Source organism: Myotis lucifugus, unplaced genomic scaffold, assembly GCF_000147115.1.
Source record: "Myotis lucifugus unplaced genomic scaffold, Myoluc2.0 scaffold_66, whole genome shotgun sequence".
Classification (NCBI taxonomy): Eukaryota; Metazoa; Chordata; class Mammalia; order Chiroptera; family Vespertilionidae; genus Myotis; species Myotis lucifugus.
The window spans coordinates 5,723,897-5,749,225 of record NW_005871114.1 but is presented as its reverse complement, the minus strand read 5'-3'; the positions used below and the strand labels follow the sequence as shown (position 1 = coordinate 5,749,225).

The 25,329-nt window shown below is 36.3% G+C and overlaps 1 protein-coding gene across 3 annotated transcripts in view; it reads left to right on the top strand.

Annotated features, from left to right (window-relative positions):
- The window catches only part of PCGF5 (polycomb group ring finger 5), a 59,767-nt gene that overhangs the window by 19,881 nt on the left and 14,557 nt on the right, over positions 1–25,329 (top strand). For 2 of the 3 annotated variants that reach the window (XM_023754921.1, XM_023754919.1), the window contains exons 2-7: positions 4,817–4,913; positions 8,574–8,629; positions 8,744–8,803; positions 11,283–11,431; positions 18,019–18,117; positions 20,987–21,076. In XM_023754921.1, coding sequence (XP_023610689.1) covers positions 4,817–4,913; positions 8,574–8,629; positions 8,744–8,803; positions 11,283–11,431; positions 18,019–18,117; positions 20,987–21,076 — 551 coding nt within the window. The remainder of the gene's footprint in view (positions 1–4,816; positions 4,914–8,573; positions 8,630–8,743; positions 8,804–11,282; positions 11,432–18,018; positions 18,118–20,986; positions 21,077–25,329) is intronic. The other variant, XM_023754922.1, reaches the window with a different exon arrangement.

Sequence of the window (25,329 nt, the reverse complement as noted above, 5' to 3'; positions counted from 1 at the left end):
AATATCTTACTTGAGCTGTAAGACTATCTCTAGGGCTGTCATAGCTGCAGAGGATTAATATCAATACATAATAGACATTTAAAGTCCCTTTAGCAAGATCATCTGTTATTTCAGATGGACACATCAAACTAATCATAGTCTGTTGCCATTCAATATTCGATTACTGATACTCCTTGTTATGATTTTATGCTCATCTGGTGATCTAATTTATAGTTATAGCTCAAATATTCATTGAATATAAGTACATTACAATATACTTATTTACACATTTTACATATATTATCTCATTTAATTCTTACAAGAACCTTGTGAGATATTCTTGTTATCTGCTTTGTACATAGAAGCATAGAGTAAGTAATGTGCCTGGTGGTAGGACTGAGTTTCAGATCCAGTCTGCCTCTAGATTGTCTTTTGTCTAGAGCAGCAGTTCTCAACCTGTGGGTCGCGACCCTTTTGGGGGTCGAACGACCCTTTCACAGGGGTCGCCTAAGAACATCGGAAAACACATACATAATTACATATTGCTTTTGTGATTAATCAGTATGCTTTAATTATGTTCAATTTGTAACAATGAAAATACATCCTGCATATCAGATATTTACATTACGATTCATAACAGTAGCAAAATTACAGTTATGAAGTAGCAACGAAAATAATTTTATGGTTGGGGGTCACCACAACACGAGGAACTGTATTAAAGGGTCGCGGCATTAGGAAGGTTGAGAACCACTGGTCTAGAGCATTATGCTGTCCTACCTTGGCCTCTGCATTACAGGGAGAGAGTATCTTCATCCCATATTTTTTCGATTATGTTTAGTCCCATGACTGATTTCCTGATAGTGAATAGTCAAGTGACTTCTGATTATGATTTGGCAGAGGGCCAAATCCTGGTATGGGTTCATCAATCAGAGGTACTCACTGGTAAGGATTTTGTGGCCAGCTTCTGGCCTCCTTTGGCCAGGATTTCCCAGTTATCTTTGACTGTCTTGGTGGAGAGCTTTTCAAAGTTAAGAGTCCTGTTGCTGATCTCCTGGAGATTCTGATTTAGTTGTTTTGGGATGGGGCCCATTAATCTGTTCTTTAAAAAATGTCATTGGTGATTGTGGTGCCCATCTCCGTTTGGGAACCACCGTTTTAGATGACACATGACTCTATTAATTTGTGCAACAGCCTAGTTCAAATCTAAGAAATGTTAAAAGGAAGGATTTCAGTTTGTAAGCTTTAGGCAGAAGTTTTATGATGTTTGTGATGGGCTAAATATAAAGATCAGTTAAAAATAACAAATCTTGATGCCAGGGATCAAGTGTTATTGGCTTTATGATGCTTAGCATAGTAGTTGGACTTTAGGCCTGCAGATGCACAGCCAGGGAGTGGATGCCATCTCTGCTACACAGCTAGGCAGCTGTGAGCAGCCATGGCAGCCTACTCCAGCTCTCCAGTACTGTTTCTCATTTGCCAAAGGATGGTAACAGTCCATACTTTAATCTATACAAAGCCCTGAGCCCAGAGCCTGATACTAGGTTAGTGCTCAGGTAATGTTAGCACTTGTTGCTATTTAAGTGGTTTTTCAACTGGGAATAATATCATTGGTGAGCCTAACTCCCGTTCTGACCCAGGTGTTTCTTGTGGCCACAGCATCTTTCTGTAGGTGGCTGGTGAGAAGGAAGATTGTAATTAGTCTCCATAGAGTCTTAACCCAGACCTGGATCTTTTTATCTTGCACCTGTTGAGTTAACCAGTATGTATAGCAGTTGAGCAATTAAAGAGCTTGGCATTAAATCTTTAAGATATTTTAAAAATATGTTTTATAGCTGGTATAAACCAAATTAAAGACTAAGAATCAAAGGGTAGATTTGTAGTGATGATTTTGTAAACATCTTAGGGAAAGCAAATCTTTACTGAACTTCTGCCTTGGATTTTCTCAAGTTCTACTTTGTATAAGGTTGGGCTTTATTACCAACTTTTAAAATCATGTGGGAGATGTATTTACTACCAGTTGTGTTTTTTTTTACTTTTTTTAAAGCTGTTTTATTGGTTTTTAGAGAGAGAGGGAGACGAAGATCGAGCCTATAACTTGGGAGAGATAATATATCTATATAACATTTTTTTCCCTTTGTAAAGTTAAAATCTTTAAAATTTGATGTAAAATGTGTGATTTCATATCAGAATACCTGGGTTCAAGTCTCTGTGTCATTCATCAGAGTAGACAGGTTATTTGCCTATAGGAAACTCTTCTTCATCTGCAAAATTAGAATAACATACAGTTATCTCAAACGTTGATGTGAAATATAAATTCACCTCCAGATGGGGCTTTTTATCTCCCTCTAGAACAGCATTGTTCAGTAGAAATAAAAGTGAGCTACCTGTGTAATTTAAATTGTTCTAGTAGCCACATTTTAAAAAGGAATAATTTTAATATTTTATTTAATCAAATGTCTCTAAAATATTTCAGCATATAATATAAAAATCATTGAGATTTTTTTCATGCTAAGGCTTTGAGATGTGCTGTATTTTACATGTAGAGCACATCTCAAGTTGAACTAGCAACATATCATGTGCTCAGTAGCTACACATGGCTAGTGCTACCATATTGGACAGTCCAGTTCTGGAATGTAGATTAATATTTCCCATCAGCACCCTTGGGCACTGGTGTTGTCTTGGCCTTAAACAATTAACACAGCCTTATTCTTGAAACTGTGTACCTCTGGATGGATGAGCTTTCATTTCTTTCTTCAACCTAGGTTAGTATTTTGTCCTTGGGAGGACAGGCTCCTACGCTCAGCCTTTGGCTGACTCTGGGCATATCACGTGCCTCTCTATTTGGTCAAGGCTGATAGACAACCAGGAATTCCTGAATCCTTGAGTATGATAAACCTTTGGAATCACCAGGGAATTGGACTTTGTAATACCCCTTCATTCTTGCTCTAATGTCTTTTTTTTTTTTTTTTTTTTTTGCCTTCTTTCCCAAATTTCAGAGATTTGTCTATTGTCCCTGGGAAAAGAGCAAATACCAGGAATCTTCTAGGAATTCTGCTTCTCAATCCTCCACTACAGTGTGGCTTAACAAGCAGCCCTCCTTTCCCAAAAGTTATTTTGACTTTTTAAAAGATTTTTAGAAACTTTTTGGGACCAAGAGATTTGTGGGTTTTTAAAAAATATTTTTTATATATTTCAGAGAGGAAGGGAGAGGGAGAGAGGGATAGAAACATCAATGATTAGAGAGAATCATTGATCGGCTGCCTCCTGCATGCCCCCTACTGGGGATTGAGCCTGCAACCTAGGCATGTGCCCTGACAGGGAATCGAACCCTGACCTCCTGTTCATAGGCCCATGTTCAACCACTGAGCCACGCGGCTGGACTGGGACCAAGAGATTTAGAGGACAGAGGCTATATTCATATCTAAGTGTTTTTATTTTTAATGTTTTCTAATACTGCGTTTTATCCACATTTTGAGAGAACTGTACTGAAGAGTGTTCCCTAATAGCTGTATGTAATGGTATAAAGAGGTAGGTAATATGGGATTCAAGGATATTTAACAAAAAAATATGCTCAGATGTCACCTTCGTAGAAAGTCCTACCTTGATCACTCTGTCTGAAATAGCCCCCAGTTCTTTTAGCCTTTTTTTGGTTTGTTTTTAATCTCACTTATTACTAAATTGTTTGTCTTCTCAAATAGAATATAAGCTCCAGAAGGGTATGAATTTTGTTTACTCCTGCACCCCAGCTCCTAGTACAATGTCTGGCCCTCCATAAACGTTCCTTGAATCAATGAAAAGAAGTGCCAAGATATTCTCCATATGTATTAATGATTTTAAAGTTAGATACCCAGTAGAATTCTTCCCTGACCATTGTTGCTCTAATAGTATATGTAATTTGCTTGAACTTTTCAGACCTAATCTCAGTGGTAGGAATCCTTTAGTTTACTCTTGCTCAGTCATTTAAACTTTTACTTCTTTTAAACAGTGTGGGACATGAGCGGTGGAAAAAGGAATCTTTTGTAATGGAATTGTAAAGTAGGGGTTGGGGGAGCCTATCTGTATTTTCAGATTATAAAGGGTAGTGAAATGGAGGTGGTGGTATTAGGATAGGGAAGTGAGTGAAAATTTTTAATAGTTTGTCTAAGGATTTTGGGCAAGATAGTTGGCATAGTAGGTAATAGAAGCTTAGGGAAAGGTGAGAGATTAGTATTATTTGGAGGAAATGTAGGCAATATATAGGTTTGTGGTAAAAAAAAAATCCACAAGTCATATTTCTGTTATCTTAGTTTAGAATCTTTATTTAAAAATCTTAATTTTCCCTGTCAGTTTTGCAGTCATTCTTTCACTTTGCCTCTCGTGCCTTTGTGCCAACTTGATGCCACTGCCATGCTTGTTGTGCTCCATGGAATCATGGGATCTGTGAGCGCTGAGCCTCAGGCTCCGCAAAGACCGGAAGTTCCCTTGTAATTCCTGCTTTGTTCCAGGAGCACCCTGCTAATGAAAAGTAATCCAAACATGTTGAAAACTCACAACTTCTTTTAAGAAATATTTATTTTGCATTCAAATATATTTCTAGCAAAAGAAGTAAATTCAGTTAAGGTAAAAACCTCATTTTGGTCCTACTTCTTTAAGAAAAACAACAAAATGGTATATACTTTTTATATTGTGACAGCAGGCTTTATTTCAGTTGGGTTTTTTCCAGTGTTACAATTTTAAGGTTTTATAAAGTTTGATTAAAGAATAGTACTCTACCTATAGTAGGTAATTTTTAAGGACTATTTCTAATTACATTCAGTTTAAATGATGCATTTTAACCTAACACCTTCTTTCTTCTTAGTCTGTAAGACTTGTATTGTTCAGCACTTTGAAGATAGCAATGATTGTCCCAGGTGTGGCAACCAGGTTCATGAGACAAATCCATTAGAAATGTTGAGGTAAGTAAATACATAAACGCTTAATAATTTTTATTATGCATTGTAATATTTGTTGGCACCTTGGTTCAATTAATACAGATTTTAAGAAGAAATAGAAAAATACGACTGTACATATTAAATATTTAAGAAATACATTTCCAAATTAAAATTATAACTTTATTTCAGGCTCTCAGAGTTACTTTAGTTGTAGTTTTGCTTCAGTATTTTAATATTCTACACAATACACCACTTTTGTTGAACTACATGGCAGTAGAAAGAGAGCAGACCTAATAGTGAGGTAGACTAATCTTGGTACTATTAAATTTTTTAAAACTCAGAATTTTAAAAATGACTGCCATTTACTTAAGTATAATCATATATTTTTAAAGCTGGAAGTGGTTTGTAAGATCCTAATCCAAACCCTTTTTTCCAGTTTAGAAAATTGAAATTTACCATGACTTTGCCTAAGGTCTCAGCAAACTCAAATGCCATTTCCCAGCTTCAAGCCAGGTGTCCTTACCACTAAACTTATTTTTTCCCCACTGTTTCTACCATAGCTCTATCACAGATAAACTGTGGGATCTTAGGGAAGTACACATCTAAAAACAGTAGCCTTTTGTAATGTTCATTTCTGTGTGATGTTTGCCATCATTTCATCGAATCTGGATTTGCAAGTCTTAGATTTTAGACTTGTTTTTTCTATTTTAGTGACTGTAGTTGGAGTAATTTATCTACAGATAAATGTCTAGCCCAGTGGTTTTCAAAGCATGGTCCCCAAACTATGAGTCTCTTGTTAGAAATGGCAGTTCTCAAGCCCTACCTCTGACTTGCTAAAAGTAAATATTAGAAGAAACTGGTTGGATTTGAAAGTAGTGCTTCTGGGGTTGTAGGAGTCAGGATGAGAAATTACACATATATATAACTTTGATGAAAATATTAAGAAGAGAAATGCCACTTTTTAAATATTACCATTAAATGGTCAGGGGAACTTTGTGAACAAGTTAGTATTTGAGTTAAGTCTTGAAGAATAAGGTAACAGTGGTTTGGTTGGAGAGTAGGAAAAGAATAATTGAGCCAGGATAAAGAACATGAGGGAAACAGATTGCAAAAAGACAAGGCATTCTTATGGGAAACTGAATAGGCCTGTTGGCTAGGGAAGAGAGATAAGAATAACACCAGTTATGGTTTGTAGGTTAGACTCAAGTTATAAAAACACTTGAAGCCAGGTGATGGGAAGAAATTGGTTCTTGAGCAAAGCAAATGGTGACTCTTCCTTAAGCATTAATTTGATCATTATGAGCATTTCAAGTTAAAGGAAAATAGGTGTATACTGTCCTCTAAGTACTGTGGTAATTAAGGAAGTAGAAGGGTGGGAAGCATGAAAAGACTATATGGGGGAAATATCGAGAAGGAACTGTTGGTGAAGCATAGTGACTTAAATGTGTGAATCAAGGGGTGGGGAGAGGTATGTGCATGTATTAAGATAATTCTTGCATTTTGAGCCTTTGGTCTCATTTCTAAATTTAATTTTTGAAAAGTATGACAGTGATATTCAATGTTTTGTTGGAGGATGGATAAGACAGTATATGACATAGATGAACAAAAGGAGGTGCTTGAGATATTGAGCATCTGTTGGAAATGTGGCACTTAAGCTCAGCAGAGATGTAGTTTGTGTTTGTGTGTGTGAATATATGTAAAAGCTATTAGCTTATATGAGGTCACAAAAGCTTACTGAAAAGGTCAAGAGAGCAGAGCATTGGAAAAGAAAAATACTTAAGGACCAAGAAAGAGTAGACAGAAAAAAAAGAAAACCCAATTGTTCTTTCCTGAAAGGAGCAGTTTTAGACAACCCTATCAAACTGCTGCAGAGCAATATAGGAGAAAAATGACTTTAAAAAAGAATTTAAACATATTAAACTTTAATTCTAAAATAATTTTTAAACCTATTTAGTTGGCAGTTATGGATAATTTGGGGAAACATTAGCAAAACACAGTATGTGACAAATAATGTCAATTTTGCTTTCAAAGTTTTTCCAATTGAAAAACAGCTAACAGCTTGATATAAAGGTTGGATTTTTTAAGATGCAAGGAAAGTATAAATGTTTGTAGTTAGAGAAGAGTAATGCTGCTGAGCAGGATGAAGGTATGAAGAGAGAAAAGGATGTTCTGGGAGCAAGAGAATGAGAGTAAAGAAATGAAAAGGAAGGGTTACACTCTCATCAGGAAAAAACTAAAATAATGTCAAGATAAATATTTACTTTTTTTTTAATCTAGGAAGATAGAACAGTGATGGCGAACCTTTTGAGCTCGGCGTGTCAGCATTTTGAAAAACCCTAACTTAACTCTGGTGCCGTGTCACATATAGAAATTTTTTGATATTTGCAACCATAGTAAAACAAAGACTTATATTTTTGATATTTATTTTATATATTTAAATGCCATTCATTTAACAAAGAAAATCAACCAAAAAAATGAGTTCCCGTGTCACCTCTGACACGCGTGTCATAGGTTCGCCATCACTGAGATAGAATGACAAAGTGGTCTAAATTTCTCAGGAGAGAAAAATGGAGACTATTTCCTTTATAGGAAAGAGCCAGAGTTGTAGTAGAGATTTTGAGAGTGAATATATCAATTATTGCTGCAAAACCAACCACCCTTTAAAAAAAAAAAAGGCATTCCTTATTCCTCACAGTTCTGCAGTTCACAGATCTAGGTGGTTCTTCTGGTCTTGGCTGGGCTCGCTCATGGTGCTGCAGTTGACTGGATAGGTAGAACCAGCTCAGATCAGCAGAGCAGCCTCTCAGATTGGGGACAGGCTCAGTGACCTAGTCTGAAATGGCCTTAGCAGGGTTCTCTTATACATGGTACCTCACCCTCCAGACTTGTTCTCATGGTTGGCAGGATTCTGAGAGAGAGGGGGCATACAAAAGCATGTAGTGCCTCTTTAGGCTTGGGCTCAGGACTAAGCACAATGTCATATTTCACGCATATTTCAAGGCCTGCCCATATTCTTGGGGTAGGGAGTTAGAATTCCTCCCTTGATTAAGGGATGGAGTCTGAGTCATGTTCAGTGGGTGTAGACCAGTGGTTCCCACATGGGGCACACGCCCCACAAAGGGAACAATTCGAGAATGAGTTACTAACAGTGAATTTTTTGCATTTCTTAGGTTCTAGGGGCCTCATATACAGCATATAAATATTGTGACATATTTATGCATTTCATATCACTTCATATTATTTTTTTAACAATTTCTTAGTGATTTCTTCCTCAGTATTTCGGCTGTCCTGTCATTCTTTTATTTTTCTCTTTCATGGATTCCATGTCCTTTGGAAGCTTGTTTAGACCAAGTTAGTGGCCTTTTAGGCTTCCTCCACATGAACAGGAGTTCACTTTTGAACTCTAAGAATTATATGTCACAGGGGAGCATGGCCAAAAAAGGTTGGGAACCACTGGTGTGGATGTAGAGAGAGCTGGGGACTAGGACTGTTTTTGTTATCAACCTACCACGTGGGAAAGGCTAGAAATAGGTGTGCTCCGCATGCAGAGGAGTTTGGTGTAGTAGATGTGCTGAAACTGCATGCTCTACATTTGCAATACATATAAGATAGAGATCCCCAGCTGCTTATGTATTGGATTTTGATATCTTCATTGTTCCTTTATTCTCTTTTCCCCTTTGGAAGGTTGGATAATACATTAGAGGAAATCATATTTAAACTGGTCCCTGGACTACGAGAACGTAAGTTACTCTTTGGCTTCTTGAAGAATTCTGTGTTTTATGAAATCAATATTTCTATTACACATTTCATGACTGTTTCTATTATTTTTATACTTCTTTTTTCTTTTAAATTAGAAGAACTTGAGCGTGAATCTGAGTTTTGGAAGAAAAATAAGCCTCAAGAAAATGGACAAGGTAACTTTTTCTTACATTTGTATCTGATAGCTTCTCACAAATTAGCTTTCTATAGCTTTGGTCAACTAATATCTCTCTTCAAGTTCAAGTGTCTCCTGTGCAGAATTCATGTACTCTTTTACTTATATTATGAACCTTTCATGTAAAATCATGAGATCACTCCAGTTAAAGGTAATAGGAAATTGAACTTTGGGAAGAGAAAAAGGAGATAAAACAGAAAACCGACTACTGATTCCTTTAGCTCTCCAGCAAATAATGCAAACTGAAGAAAAGAAAGAGCTATAGCCTGCAACTAAACAGTGAGGGATTTTGTTTTAGTTTGTACATTTGAATAGGAGAGGGAACTGAGATGTGGCTGACAGCATAGCAAGGGGATCTTGGAATGAAGTTTTCATAGGTGGAGCTCAGGTGATACTAATTTTTACATATCTGGAACTGAAAAATGTTTCTAGATGCTTTTGCGAGTTTTCCCCATCACCAGTGCTAAGTGTCCAAATTTCTCTTCTGGGTGCCTGGAGACTCAGCAATCAGTACATTTTTAATAATTTTAGCAAAATAATGAACATTACTGAGCAGAGAAAAGGCTTTTGGTAAGTATATAATTCACACAAAGAAAAGAAAAAGTACAACATACCTGAAATTATAAGAAAGTATCCTTTCAGGATTATTTAATATAAGATTGATTTCAAGATGACCTAAGTACCACTGAAACCTTTAAATATGTACATGTGTTTTTATAGGCTCATTGTGAGCTCAATTTCCCATCTCTGGCTTTTCCATAAGATCACAGAATTGTCAATTACACATAATAATTAAGATGGGTGAGAAAATTTTCTTTCTCTTTTCATCTATAAAATGGGGATCATAGTTTCTTTAGTTTAACTTCCTGTAGTAGGAGAGGTTTGAGCATTCTAGTTTTGAATGACAGAGAAGATAGCAAGGGATTACTTCTGCTCTATAACAACAAAATAGGCAAGAAACCAGGCCTGAAAATGACTTAACTAAAGGCTTGTTTTACCCAAGTGTAAAGTACAATTTAGATAGTAGTGCTAAAGTAAAAACATAGGTGATATAAAGTTGACTTAAATGTTTGACTACCTTTTCAAGAGGAGTGGTTCCAGGGGATCATCTTCAGAAGCTGTTAGATTTAGTTCAGGGCTCTATGTATCTTATAGGTTGACTTGTGAAGGACTACAGCCTATTTTGTGTTTTTCTCCCTCTCTAAAGTATTTTGTCTTTAGTTTAGATCAGCGGTTCTCAACCTGTGGGTCGTGACCCCTTTGGCGGTCGAACGACCTTTTCACAGGGGTCGCCTAAGACCATCCTGCATATCAGATATTTACATTACGATTCATAACAGTAGCAACATTACAGTTATGAAGTAGCAACGAAAATAATTTTATGGTTGGGTCACAACATGAGGAACTGTATTTAAAGGGCCAGAAGGTTGAGAACCACTGGTTTAGATGGAGATTTTGGATTTTTTCTTGGAGCTGGGAGTTGGGTTCTTAAAAGGTGATACTGTCTAAGTGGGTTCCATATAAATATGTAGAAGAATGAATGCAGAAGAGAACCCACTTGCTTTTTATGATACAACCATAATACTTATACTGTAGTCATTATAGAGGAGCTAACCTGTCTTTTTTTCCTGGGCTTTTCCATACTGTAATGCTTGGCTGGCTAATTCTTTCCACTGGAAATTTTCCCTAAATCTCTATTTCACCCCACAGTTTAGGTTTATTATCTTTCTTTATGTGGCTGCATAGTCTATTTTCTCTCTTCCATCCAACTTCTCTGCTTTCTCTACCTGTCTGTTTCTCCTCCTATACCCTGACCACTGTGAGGATGCAGATGATAATTCTAGTTTCAAAATTGTTCTCTCAAACCTAGCACAATGCATATCTAACAGAGTTAAAGGCACTCAGTAAACTATATGTAGGCTGCAAGTATTTCATACGTTAAATACATTTGGATATAATATGAAGTATATTATTCAGATTTCCTTAATGGAGTTTTAACATTTTATAGCTGTAAACATGTTTAAAAAGAATTCATTGAATTCATTTTATTCATTATATTTAACTAATTTTATGAATATCTAATAATTTGATATTTTGAGAATTTAGAAATGAGTACTCAGTTTTAAATTAGAATATATAGAGAATTTGGAAGTATTTTTATATCCTGTCTACTTTCTAAGTGATCTAATCACCAATTGCAATTATTTTTGTGACAAAATGTAGCTAGTCCTGAATCTTTCATTTGGATGCCCCAGTGAGCCTAGACATCTTAGGCTATATTAATAAGTCAGTGATGGTTTTTTAAAAATATTTTTAAATGGTCCAGCTGACTCAACAATGAAAAGTATTGAAAGTTTCAGTTATTCTTCAAAGTTGACTTTTGTTTTGATGATTAAATATTGTTGCTTAACTTCAATATCAACTTTGAGTTATATCTGAGTTTTGTTTAAATTGTACAGATGATACTTCAAAAGTTGACAAACCTAAAGTAGATGAAGAAGGTGATGAAAATCAAGATGATAAAGATTATCACAGAAGTGACCCACAAATTGCTATATGTCTGGATTGTTTACGAAATAACGGACAGTCAGGGGACAATGTAGTAAAGGTGAGTGGACAAGTACAGTTGTATTTTTTACAATTATTTTATTGTAAACCTTTGATAATTTGTTGATGAATTTTCCTGTTTCAAAATGTTTTCTTTCAAAGTTTTTATTAACATAATCAAGTTGAATACCCTTCTAACAATTCCATGCCTACAAATGAAATGGCCAAGCAATTGCTCCACACACCTGATTTCCAACCCCCACAACTGAACCGTCCTGGGCCAATGCCACCACCTAGTGGTTCATCAGAGAATCACACCACTGATTCTCCTGGCACCTTCTTCTATACCTTTGTTGGGAGTTTATATACATTGTTTTTCCTTTTTTAAGTGTGGTAACCAACTCAGATCATTTTATGTTGGGCAATATCTCCAATCTTTTGGTTCACCCTCTTCTAATTTCTTCCTTTATTTTTCTATTTTTATTAGGAACTAAAAAAACACTTCTTAATGCTTTTGAATAATATAATTGATTGGTTCTGAAATAAAATTGGTGTCATAAAACGCCTGTGAACTCTTGAAGGCTCCCAGATACTTCCTATAGAATCTCCATTTCTAACCCTGTATCAGTCTGCTAATTGAACCTTTTTGTAAAGATCTCTATACTAGAGAGTTTCAGACACCCTACTACTTGCTTTTTTTGTTACAAGGAACTTTTGTTTTTATTATAAAGGTTCACTGCTTTACTGGTTAAATAGATTTTTCTCACTTTGTCCTAGCAAATGTCAGCCCCTGAGAATATTGTAGTCCATGTTTTATTCAAATACCTGTATTCATTGTCTCTTCTTTCACTTCTACTGTGTTATTTGTAAGCCAGTGGGTTGAATTTTCACTAATACATTTAATGAAATTTTTCTTTTAAGAAGTTAAAAAATTTTCATCTCCAATTAAGTGTTCCAAGCATCTTGCAACAAAGAATATAGCATACTGAGTCAGTGAATACTAATCTATGTGGATATTAGACAATGAAGATATAAATAAGAAAAAAATTTCACTCAAGGAACTTTGGTGAGGTCTTACACAACTAAACAGTTATAATACAATAATTGATTTAATTATCAATTGGATAAGGCATGTAATAAAGTACAGAAATCTTTAGAGATGTGGCCATTGCACCTATTGACCTTCCCAGGCTTCTCAAGGGCTTTTTATGCTCTGGTGGAGCACCTTTTCTTTTTTTAAGTTTTTTAATGACCTACTTTTCTCTCTCATTGAATCATTCCTATAATCCCCATTTGAGGAGGTTCTTCTTAATAGAGATTTTGATCATCCTTTAGCTCTCTAATACATGAGTTATTATCTTATAGTGAAAATTAAGTCAACATTTTATACATGAATATATTTATAATATAGTAGATTGAATATCTTTTTAAGTAAATGTAAAGGCTACTTTTCTGCAGGATTTCTAGTATGAAAGTAAGTATCCCAGTTGGGAGTTTCCCCAACACCTGAAACTTCAGGTGTTTCAAGACAAATTCATTATACTTTCACCTAATTGTACTCCAAACCTGCAATTTCAGTTATTATTGCCATTTTTCAACCAGTCATACAAGTTCACAACCTTGGACTCATCTTGGACCTTATACTCTTTCCCTTTAGCCCAGTGGTTTGCGACCCCTTTGGTGGTCTAATGACCCTTTCACAGGGGTCACCTAAGACCATCCTGCATATCAGATATTTACATTACGATTCATAACAGTAGCAACATTACAGTTATGAAGTAGCAACGAAAATAATTTTATGGTTGGGTCACAACATGAGGAACTGTATTTAAAGGACCAGAAGGTTGAGAAACCACTGCTTTAGCCTGTCATAAATCCTGAAAAATTCCCCATCCTAGCTGCTCACTTTATATGTAATTTTTTTGAAGCAGTCTCTTCAGTGGTTTTTTTTTTGTATCCTTAATTTCTCTCTTATCCAAGGTTGAGGCCACACCCTGAATGTGTGTAAGGCAGAGGGTGAAAATCAGAGTCCAGGCCAATATCAGGGTCAGACAGTAAATATTTTAGGCTCTGTGGGCCATATGGTCTCTGTTGCAGCTACTCAACTTACTCATTGTAGCCCTGAAGTAGCCATAGACAATAGTGAATGAACTGGCATGGTTGTATTCCAATAAAACTTTACTTAAGAGGTGGCCAGGCAGATTTGGCTTGAGACCTGTGGTCATAGTTTGCAATCTTTTGACCAATAGAATCAAGTCTTAACTCCTTTCCAATAGCATTCATGGCCTTTAACTAGTCCCTATCTTGGTAAATTTATCTCCCCTTATAGCCATCAGTGAAACTTCCTCTCAAGACAAGTGACTATTGCTTTCTTCATGAGTACCAACATATATGCTGACACTCATACCTGACAAAGGACTTGCATCCAGAATATATAAAGGCTTGTATTAAGATTTAAAACCCTCTAAAACTTTGAACAAGCTTTCCTTTTTGGCATGTTCCTCCCTCTTCTCACCACTTTCCTATGCTTCTGTCAAGACCCAAGCAGAGACCTCTATTCTTTTTGATGGTTTTTTTTTTAACCCTAGTGAATCCCTTCTCTGAAATGCTATATAAGCCTTGCATATATCACTCAATTAGAGCTTAGTTTGTAACTTATTAAGTCAGCATTTATTGTGTTCCTTTAGGCAGCAGGCATTGATGCTGTTTTTTATTTTTCCTGGTGGTGTCCTTGAAACATGATTATACCCTTAAAGACAGAGAAACAATGTTTATGCTCCAATATAGCCTCATCAACCATCTCATTCCTTTGCAGTAGGATGTGATTCTCAAATGTAGTGTTAGAGTAATTACATGTATAGTTTACACAGTATGGCTACTGCTTTGCCAATTTAAAAGCCAATGCCAAGAGCAGGAAGGCAGTGAAAATAGTAAAAACCACCCAAAATTTGCTCCTCCATAAAAGCAATGAAAAAACTGGCCAAAACTTATAAAATCAACTTTTTCCAGAATTCTAATAATTAGGCTTGCAGAAGTTATGGAGCATTAATCAAGTGAAATGTCTGACTTTGGGCCATTTTCACATGCACTGGTCCCATTCTCCACTCTCCAGCCCTGTGCCCACTGCAGCCTCTCAGGTACCAAAGGGACAAAACGGAGGTGGAACTCTTCAAAACCTAACAGCCAAATAATTGTCTTTATTTGCTCTCTCTGGTGGTTCCTGAAATACCCCACTTACAAGAGGCTTTGAAAAGCTCTGACATATTCTTGGGATTCTAATAAAAGGGCAAGCACATACACAAGACTGTATACATGCTCAGAAAGACAAATAGGTGTGAAGCTCTGCACAAGGAAGTGAAAACTAAGGCAGAATTTTCAACCACCTTATTTAGTGTTGGAAGTGTGGCCCAAAACAAGGACAGAATCCCTCAGCAAAGACTGGGAAACTTATTTTTTCCAAGTGTATAAGGAAATTTTGGTTCAATCAGCCAGTCACTAGATGTAAAGAATACAGGCTTTACAGAATTGGTTTACGTAGGTCAAGAAGAAACAGGCCACAATAATAAACCTGAGGAGTCAGCGGGAATCTGATTTTCCAAGGTTGTCACATAATATTATTTAAATGCTCCGTTTTCAACAAAAAATTGAGACAAGAAAGTATAACACATACACAGTAAAAGAAACCATTATTAGAACCATCCCTGCAGAAGTCCAGACATTGGACTTACTAGGTAATAGATTTTAAATCATTCATTTTAAATATGAGCAAAGAACTAAAAGAAACCATCTCTGAACACCTAAATTAAAGTACAAGAACAATCTCACCAAAATTGAAAATATTAATAAAGAGATAGAAATCATTTTTTTAAATATTCTGGAATTGAAAAGTATAGTAACTGAAATGAAAAATGCACTGGAGAGGCTCAAAAGCAAAAAACAAAAAATAAAGCAGTCATTGAGAAACAGAGGAACAAAAAGACCTAAGGCATTTAAAGTAGAAATAGCAAAATGGCAGATATAAATCCAACCCCATTAGTAATTGCAGAGATTGGTAAAATGGATAAAAATTTATGGTACAACTATAGGCTGTCTATAAGAGATATATATATATATATATATATATATAGAGAGAGATATATATGAAAGGCTAATATGCTAAGTGTCCCTCCACCTGTCCTACCGGTCTCTATGACACACACTGACCACCAGGGGGCAGATGCTCAACACAGGAGCTGCCAAGCTGCAGTGACTTGGCAGCGGCTGTTCTCAGGTGGCACACCCCAAAACCAGAGAGGAGGGAGCCTGCCACACAATTCCACCTTCGGCTATGGGTTATGTTGTTGCTGGGGCACTATCCGCCCCAAATCTGATTTACTGCACACTTGTGTTTGCGTTCCACACCCTGTACAACAGCAACTTTGCAGAGTGCCCTCTTGCACTCCAGGACCCCTGGGGGGATGTCGGAGAGCCGGTTTCAGCCCGATCCCCGCAGGCCAGGCTGAGGGACCCCAACCCCACCTGCTGGAGGGACCCAAGGAAGGACTGTGGAAGGTTGGCTCCAGGGCATGTCTGGCCTGTCTTGCCCAGTCCTGCCCCATCAGCCACCTTCTAATTAATTTCTTTTCAATGTGCACGAATCTGTGCACCGGGTCACTAGTATAAAGTGTTTCTATAGAGAGAGAATGCATAATTGTTGTATTTTTATTTTCTAAGTGCCTGCAAATTAAATATTAAATTCCAGGTTGGAATTTTGTTAGATTGATGTCAAACTATCATCTATAGAATTTTTTCTGTTGGTCTTTGCTAGGAAGTGTTTTCCTGGGAATACATTTGCTAAGAAATACATATTGACTGTATAAGTCTACTTTTTTCTTTTTTAATATATTTTACTTTTTTTTTTTTTTTTTTACAGAGAGGAAGGGAGAGGGATAGAGTGTTAGAAACATCGATGAGAGAGAAACATCGATCAGCTGCCTCTTGCACACCCCCTACTGGGGATATGCCCGCAACCAAGGTACATGCCCTTGTCCGGAATCGAACCTGGGACCCTTCAGTCCACAGGCCAATGCTCTAGTCTATCCACTGAGCCAAACCGGTTAGGGCATGGATAAGTCTGCTTTTGACTTCGTGGATTTAAGAACATTTTCAAGCCCGGCTGGGATGGCTTAGTGGTTGAGTATCAACCTATGAACCAGGAAGTCCCGGTTCAATTCCAGATCAGGGCACATGCCCAGGTTGCAAGCTCCATCCCCTATGGGGGGGGTGGGGGGTGCAGGAGGCAGCAGATCAATGATTCTTTCTCCCTCTCCTTTGCTCTCTGAAATCAATTTTTAACACATTGCGGGAAACGTATTTATATGTTTTACGTTGACTGGGAGTAAGTAGAGAGCAGGACACATATTAATACGTTTTTTTTTATAGACTAGCAGTAGAATGCAGGTAACGTATAAATACGTAAACTAAAGTTATCATAATTTTACTGAACGTTGCCATTTGAGCAAAAAAAATAGCAAAAATGGCCCGTGCCACATGCCACCTGTTAGCGCCTGATGAAAACTACCCGCATACAATGTGTTAAAAAACATTTTAAAATTGTCTACCTAATTTTCTATACATATAAGTAGAAGTAATACTTTATATCTTTAAAAGATCCAGTTGCTGGGTTTTGTGTGTTTTAGTATTGATATTTTCTAAGGTTTGGGGATGTAAGTTTGTTTTACAAATTCGTTCATGGTTATGTCTACATCATTTTATTTTATTTTTTTTAAAATATATTTTATTGTTTTTTTACAGAGAGGAAGGGATAGGAATAGAGAGGTAGAAACATCGATGAGAGAGAAACATCGATCAGCTGCCTCCTGCACACTCCCTACTGGGGATGTGCCCGCAACCAAGGTACATGCCCTTGGCCGGAATCGAACATGGGACCCTTGAGTTTGCAGGCCGACGCTCTATCCACTGAGCCAAACCGGTTAGGGCTACATCATCATTTTAATTCATTTCCAGTTTGGGTGTTCATTCTGGATTGGTTCTTATATTTCAGTGATAAAATGAGAAAAATCAAAGCACATAGAACATTGTTTTTTCAGTAAAGTATTGCCACAGCCCATCAGACACTGACTGGGTGTCCATTCTACATGACTTGGTTGCTGGGGCTCTTGTGGATTAACTGGCCTCTCTCTATTCACCCCTACGGCTCCATAGAGCCCCACTTGAAGTCAGTGCTCCTTTTTAAAATATTTGTTTTGAGACTTTTTAAAATGTCCCTAATGCTTTCAGAAGCAATATGTACATGCTTTTTATGACCTTTCTTTCAATTAAACTAATGATCTGTTCTTTACCAAAATGTCTAGAGGTATGCAGATTGTCTACTTGCCAGGATTTTCTTAGTACACACATTCTCGAAGAATATCATGTATCTAAGAATTAGGAACGTTTAAAAAAAAAATTTAAGAGTTTTTTGAGCCAAACTGATGACATGTAGGGAAGCAAGATGTCCCAGGAACATTTTTACTCACAAGTACTAAAGAGCTGTGAACTGAAACATTTTCAGAATACATTTTGAAAATACTCGAAGTGGAAATGACATCTGTGGTTTCTTTATAAACAAGGTAGAATATTTTAATTAGTAATCTTTATTTCCTATAGGGTTTAATGAAGAAATTCATTCGATGTTCTACACGTGTAACCGTGGGAACTATTAAAAAATTTCTAAGTTTAAAACTAAAACTTCCAAGTTCATATGAGGTAAGTTAATAATCTAACCTTGATCATTTTGATAATTCTGATCTGAAGTGAAAATTAACTGAAAATACATTTAAATTAAAATTTGTGGAAACTTTATTTTCACATTAAAAAATTCTTATAATGCAATATTCTATTTATGTAATCTGTATTTTTAAAATTTAACATCCTGACTAAAACATGATAGTAATACATTTAATGTTTTAGAATTAGAGGCAATATTTAAATAACATTAAGTATTCTCAAAATAAATATCCAAGTTAAATGGATTGTTTTTATGCAGCATGCTTTAGTTAGTGTGTGTCTTTGTGTTTTTTATTTTTAATCAGACATTTGATTTTTACCAATTCTTCATAGACTTATTTCTTAGAATGTGAAACATTGTCAAAGGGATTTTGTAAATAATGTTTCTCTAATTTCATGGTGCGTAGAAGAGGTAGTGTTTAGCACCAGGTGAAAGCTAGTATTTTAGTGTTGTATCTGCATATATGCAGTTTAACAGTTTTTTTACAGGAGAGATAAATTGCCCTCATATTGATCCCAGCACAGCTGGTAAAGTGTTCAATGTTTAGAGAATGTTTGTGATCCTAGGAGTGTGGCTATAACAACATAAGGAAACAAAGCTGCTATTTTTCACCTGCCCAAATGGCAGTCTTCAACTTTTAATGACCTCTTCCTCCCCTTTGGTTTCTGATAGTAGCATCAAAAAGCTACAGACCAAGCCTAGTTTCCTATATGAACAAAGACATCAAAGGCAACAGGTTTTCCTTATGGACGGTAACATTAACATGAACAGTCATCACAGCAGAAATAAAATAGGATTTGAACATAGGCATTGATAGGGATTAAATCTCTATCTTGAGGAAGCCTCCGATCCTGAACTTTTATTTTATAGAAAGGGAGAGTGATTAATTTTGAAAATTCTCTCAAATGACTGATTGATCTAGGGATTAAAAATTATTATGGTTTGGTTCTACAAATATTAAAAAAATTTCCAGTAACATCAATGTTTACATTAGGGGAAAAAATGTGAGAGTTAAAGCCCTATGTACTTGGTAAAAGTTAAGAGGTAATAACAATTTATAGATACAACAACAGTGAAAATAAAAAGTAAAATTGTATTTTATGCTTTGGTTTTGTACTTTATTTCCCTCTTGCAAGGTACCACGTGCAGTTCTATTTCCTTACTTTTAAGTGTGACTCATTGAGTTATTTTCTAGTTTTCAGGAAGCTGTTAGAGCTGAGAGAACTGTTATTCTCCTATGGCCTTGCTGCTGGCACATACACTGCTCTGTAGGAGAGGATGGAAGGGGAAGAGACAGTGTGCTGACAGCTCCTTGTCTATCTCAGTGCAAAGGACTTTTCCTAGGATTTTCAGAAATATTTACTGCCCCCCCCCCCATTACTTTGCTGTCCAACATGCAGGGGGATGACTTAATGAAGTATCTGACAGCTGAAGATTCTGTAACAGCATTATTAATTGGGCAGGATAGCTTAGTTGTTAATTAACAATAGAAGCAGTATATCTGGTTAAGAATAGCGTCCTAAGTAAGTCCCTTTACTTCTTTGCTTATGAATTTATTTTACAGTCTAGATAAAATGAAAGTATTATCTTGTTCTTTTAAACATAAAATGATATCTGAAAAACATTTGGAGCTCCATATAAGTCACCATAAATCATCAAAAAATCAATATATTTTAGCTAATAATTTGCCTAATACAATTAGAACCATACTCATTTTAAAGTTCAAAACTATTCGCTGTCTAGCCAAACCATTATTTAAAACCCATTTTTCTTCTCCCTTTCCATCCTTTAAATTAGATTCTGTCAGTTTGCTTTTAATAGCTAGAGAACCAAAATGTTTCATTTATAGAGTCTTATGATAAACATTTAATTGTGCTTTGCTGAGTTAGCATAGTCACAGTTCTTACAGACTTCTTAAGTATTTGGGGTTGTTTGGTTCTTGCAACACTAAAGCAAAGGTGAGCATTGAAAAGTACAACCCTTTTTTGAAGTTTCATGCAAGGTGAGGAGAGAGACCTGTAAGTATGAATGCAAGTGATCAACCGAGCAGAGCAGAGAAGCCACGAGCCATAGGAGACACGGGCCAGTGGCATGGTCCTAACTGTGCTGTCAATTAGCTACAGGTAATTACTCAAAATTCTGAGATGCCTTGAAAGGCCCATAAATCACGCATCCACGTTCATTCATTTAACCCAGTGGTTCTCAACCTTCCTAATGCCGCGACCCTTTAATACAGTTCCTCATGTGTGGTGACCCCCAACCATAAAATTATTTTTGTTGCTACTCCATAACTATAATTTTGCTACTGTTATGAATCGTAATGTAAATATCTGATATGCAGGATGTATTTTCAGGGGTCGCGACCCACAGGTTGAGAACCGCTGAACCTCTTTGAATACAAACTCATGAGAGGAAAGTAACTCCTTCAAATCTTGGGTTGTGAAGGTAAAAGGATTCTGAAAGATGAGTCTATAAGGCAAAACTGCTGTGAGGAACTAAGGTTTCCACAGTTTCTTATTTTGTAAGAGGCAGTCACAGAAATATGTCTCAAATCTCAAAGGTTGCACAGACATGGACTAAGAAACTCTACATTGCATTTCAAAAGTATGTGTATGAACTTGAGATACAGGTTAGTAGGACAAGACAAACAGTGCTTCATGGTACTTATGTCTGAATAAATACTTATGAGATGGATCAGTGCTTTTAATAAAAATAGTGTTCTTTTTAAAGAAATGGATAATACTTCTGTTTTATAATAACTATTTCAATCCTTTTTGAAATTTGAAAACATGTAAAACACATATATTCAAAATTACATATGTTAATGGGTCTGTATTCTTTTTAAAGTTGGATGTGCTGTGCAATGGTGAAATTATGGGGAAGGATCACACTATGGAATTCATCTATATGACAAGATGGCGACTAAGAGGCGAAAACGTAAATTGCTTTTATATTTATCTATGTTTATATTTAGTTATATGCCATTATGTTACTCAAATTTAACAGTATTACTAGTACTTAGAAACTCAAAGAACAAACTAGCTTGGGGAAGAGAAAAAAATGGGTTGCTCTTACTGTTTCTTTCAACTACTCCATGATAATTAGTCCCAAGTACAAGACCAAGGTCTGTGTTAAATGTAGTTGTGTTGTATCAAGGTGAGTTTAAAACCCCATCTAAGTATGTTCAGAGCTCTGCTAACCTCAAGACAGAGAAGATGGCACTCACATTTTTTACATAACTGTATGGAGTGGGGGTAAGAAGACTAAGTTCTGCCCTGTTAATACGTTTAATGGCTGATAAGATATTTTTTGGTCATGGTAGAGAAGGCAGCTGGAGTATAATGTAGATAATTTTTTTTCAGGTACCTTTAGTGAAGTATAAAATTAGACTGAAGAGTAAGTGAGTTTGCAGTGGCTTCTGATGCCAGGTTAGATTATTGTGCCTTGGGCCCTAGGCAATATAAGAAGAAATGATTAAAAGGAGAAAAATTAAGAAAATAAAAAAAACTTAAAAGGAGAACTTTATATTTTGGACTGTATCTTTGATTAGGGTTAATTAGAAGGTTCAAGCACATCTTATCTGAGTTGTATGTAACAGTATTAGGGACATTTTAGGGACTAGGGATTATAAGGCTGATATATAACAGTAAAGAATATAGTAGTAATGCTAACAGAAATTCTCTTTATAATCTGATCACATGAATAAATATTACGATTGACTAGAAGGTTAGACTAAATGACCTCCATTTAGACCTTAAGATTTTATGGTGTTTAGGGTACAAAATGTCATGTTTTTAAACTCTGTGTAATTTTAACCTTTCTATAAGCTAGGTTTTATTATATTTTTAATATGTTTTTATTTCAGAGAGGAAGGGAGAGAGAGATAGAAACATCAATGATGAGAATCAATGATCGGCTGCCTCCTGCACACCCCCTACTGGGGATCAAGCCCGAGACCTGGAATTGAGCCCTGACCAGGAATCCAACTGTGACCTCTTGGTTCATGGGTCGACATTCAACCACTGAGCCACACCTGCCAGGCTATTATATTTTCTCATGAAAATATAAATTAACTATAAAAACAATCACATAATTAATAAATGTAACCTCACACAAAGGTAGATAATATAGAATCTAATATAATGAGGGTTGCCATTATAGTTTAAAAACATAACCTATAGTGAATGTCAACATCTGTGGAACTTCTGTGAAACAAACCTCAAAATATATTCTTTATGTGTCATTCAATGGGTAGGATATTTGGCTATTTTTAAGAAGAAATATGTCTTGATATGATACAATAAATGAAGCACCTAGCTTCTTAGTCACAATTTTTTTTTTCTATTTGCGTCTCACTTGGGTAAAGCCTTCCTTGTGAGGCTGAATTCTCATGACCAGGAAGGAAAATTACATTCTAGTACTAGTCACCAACTAGTTGTTGCTCTTGAATAACTCATTAAACCTTTCTGGGATTTTTAAAGAAAATAAAAATCTGATTATATTTGGTAAATTACTACTTGCCCTTATATGACATTTCCTAGTTTTTAAATGGTTGTGCATACATCACCCTCACTTAATGCTTCCGGTTCCAAGCACAGATTATAGAGACAGTCCATTCTCTCTTCCCCAGCTCTGTTGGGGCCTACATATGGTGATATTGCATATAATATTAATATTGTATTGATATAATTTTAGCTTCCTTTGATAATTCTTTGGACATTTCAATATGTGCTTGAAACCATCATGATGAATAGGTTTGCCTTAAGGTTGAAGAGATGTAAATAGTCATCCACCACAAGATCTCTGCTAGCACTCACTGTCCTTCATGAGATCCCTTCCCAAAGGTCACCCACACTGCCAGTTATTTCAAGGTCAAAGCATGAAAGCTAATTCATAAAAATTGTTATTAATAGACTCTAAGTTCAATCGGTCTTTGCTACAATTAGGTTTTTGACTACACATTTCTGAATAGTTCGAAGTTCTTAGTTATTTAAGGCATACTTTAATAAAAGGTGGTTCAAATAGTGGTTCAGTATCATGATTTTTCATTCACATAAAAACAAAACCAATAGAGAACTTACCACATTTTATAATTGGTGCAACAGTAAATTATTAGCCTGTTTCATTTTTCAGTGTGATAAACCTGCTTTTGTTTGATCCCCTCCTTCAGCCTGTTTCTCCCTTAGTCTTCACAATCTCAGTAGTTCCCTTTTGGTCTCTCTGACCAAAATCCCTGAAGTCAGTCCTGGTTAGTTTCTTTCTCTTCTGTTCATCCTTAGCAAACTTTGTGACCTATGCAGTATACAACAAAGTCACAATCCCATTATGTCTTACCACCTCCACTGTACAACTCTGGTCCAGGCCCCTGGCCCCATCCTCCAGAACTTCTACCTAAGTCTCCTACCCCCCCCCACCCCACCCCCATCTTTGTCCAGTAGAGCAGCTGGAACAATCCTCTTAAAACAAGTTAGAACATGTCACTTCTCTGCTTTGAGCTCTCCAGTAACATCCAGTAGCATGTAGACAAAAGCCAAAATCCTTCCAGGAACCTATAGATACAGACCCCACGTGATTTTCCTAGACATGTCTCTGATCTTACCTTCTCTCCCTCTCCCTCTGGCTCCCCCACACTCAGCCTCACTGGCCCGTTTCCTATAATGTACCAGGCTTGCTCCGGCTTCCCAGTGTTCACCTAACTTGTTCCCTTTACCCCTTCGCTCAAAGAATTTTGCTTCTCTACCTTCTCAGTGAGGCCTCTGACTCCGACACTCTAAATCCTTTTTTATGCCTTACTATTCTCCATAGTATCCCATCACTATCTGAAATCCTGTCTCTTGTTTATGGTTTCTTAAAATATATCCGAGGGCAGGGCTTGTCTCTGTTCACTGCTAGGTCTAAGCACCGGGAGCATTGCCTAATACAGATACACAACTCATACTTGTTTAAAGAGGAAACGGAATAAAAATTTTTCTTGTATAAGGTTAATAGTTATGTAAAATATACCCTAAAGATCATTCTATTTATTTGAATCTCAATTTCCCAATTGTTTTTTGTTAAATTTTAAATATTTTACTTGTTCCAATTAATTGCGAGTTATAATAGTAATTGATGAATTCTGACCTTTGAAATGAATGGACAAATTATCAATAAAACAATCATTTCTTCTTTTAAAAAAATATATTTTTATTGATTTCAGAGAGGAAGGGAGAGGGAGACCTCTCTGAAACATCAATGATGAGAATCATTGATCGGATGCCTCCTGCACGCCCCCTACTGGTGACTGAACCCGCAACATGAACATGTGCCCTTGACTGGAATCAAACCTGGGACCCTTCAGTCTGCAGGCTGATGCTCTATCCACTGAGCCAAACCAGCTAGGGCTAAACAATCATTTCTTGATTAAATCCCTATTAGCCTTTTCCATCTCTACCTTCCATTGCCAGCCAGCAAGATGCCAGGATGTCTGAAAGCTTGCAGTACTTTACCTGCTGGCATTGCTAACTCACTCTGCCTTGGGCTGGGATCAGCTTATTTTCTAAACCAGTGATGGCGAACCTATGACACGCGTGTCAGAGGTGACACGCAAACTCATTTTTTTGGTTGATTTTTCTTTGTTAAATGGCATTTAAATATATAAAGTAAATATCAAAAATATAAATCTTTGTTTTACTATGGTTGCAAATATCAAAAAATTTCTATATGTGACATGGCACCAGAGTTAAGTTAGGGTTTTTCAAAATGTTGACACGCTGAGCTCAAAAGGTTCGCCATCACTGTTCTAAACTATTGTCTACCTTGTGGTTCCTTCACTTGCTTCTAGTACATTTTTATTGTTTTATATTTTTTTATACTTTTTTTAGTACATTTTTATATTAAACTTTTTAATCCACCTGGGATTTGTTTAATTACACACACATACCTACAACAAGGCTAAGACTCTTATTGACCTCTAGGACCTCTTTTTGTATTCTGGATACTAACCATTTGTTATATATGTTGAAGCTGTTTCTTCCCAGTTATGTCCTGGTTTCTAGTTTTGCCTCCGTTTTTTAAGCCTTAAAATTTGGGTAATGCTACCTATCTCAAAAATTTTAGTGAAGAATGCGATAGTAATAAAGTACTTTAGCAGTGTGCCTTAGCATACTAACATTTAGGTAATTTTAATTAAATAGCCTTAATGTTAGCTTTTT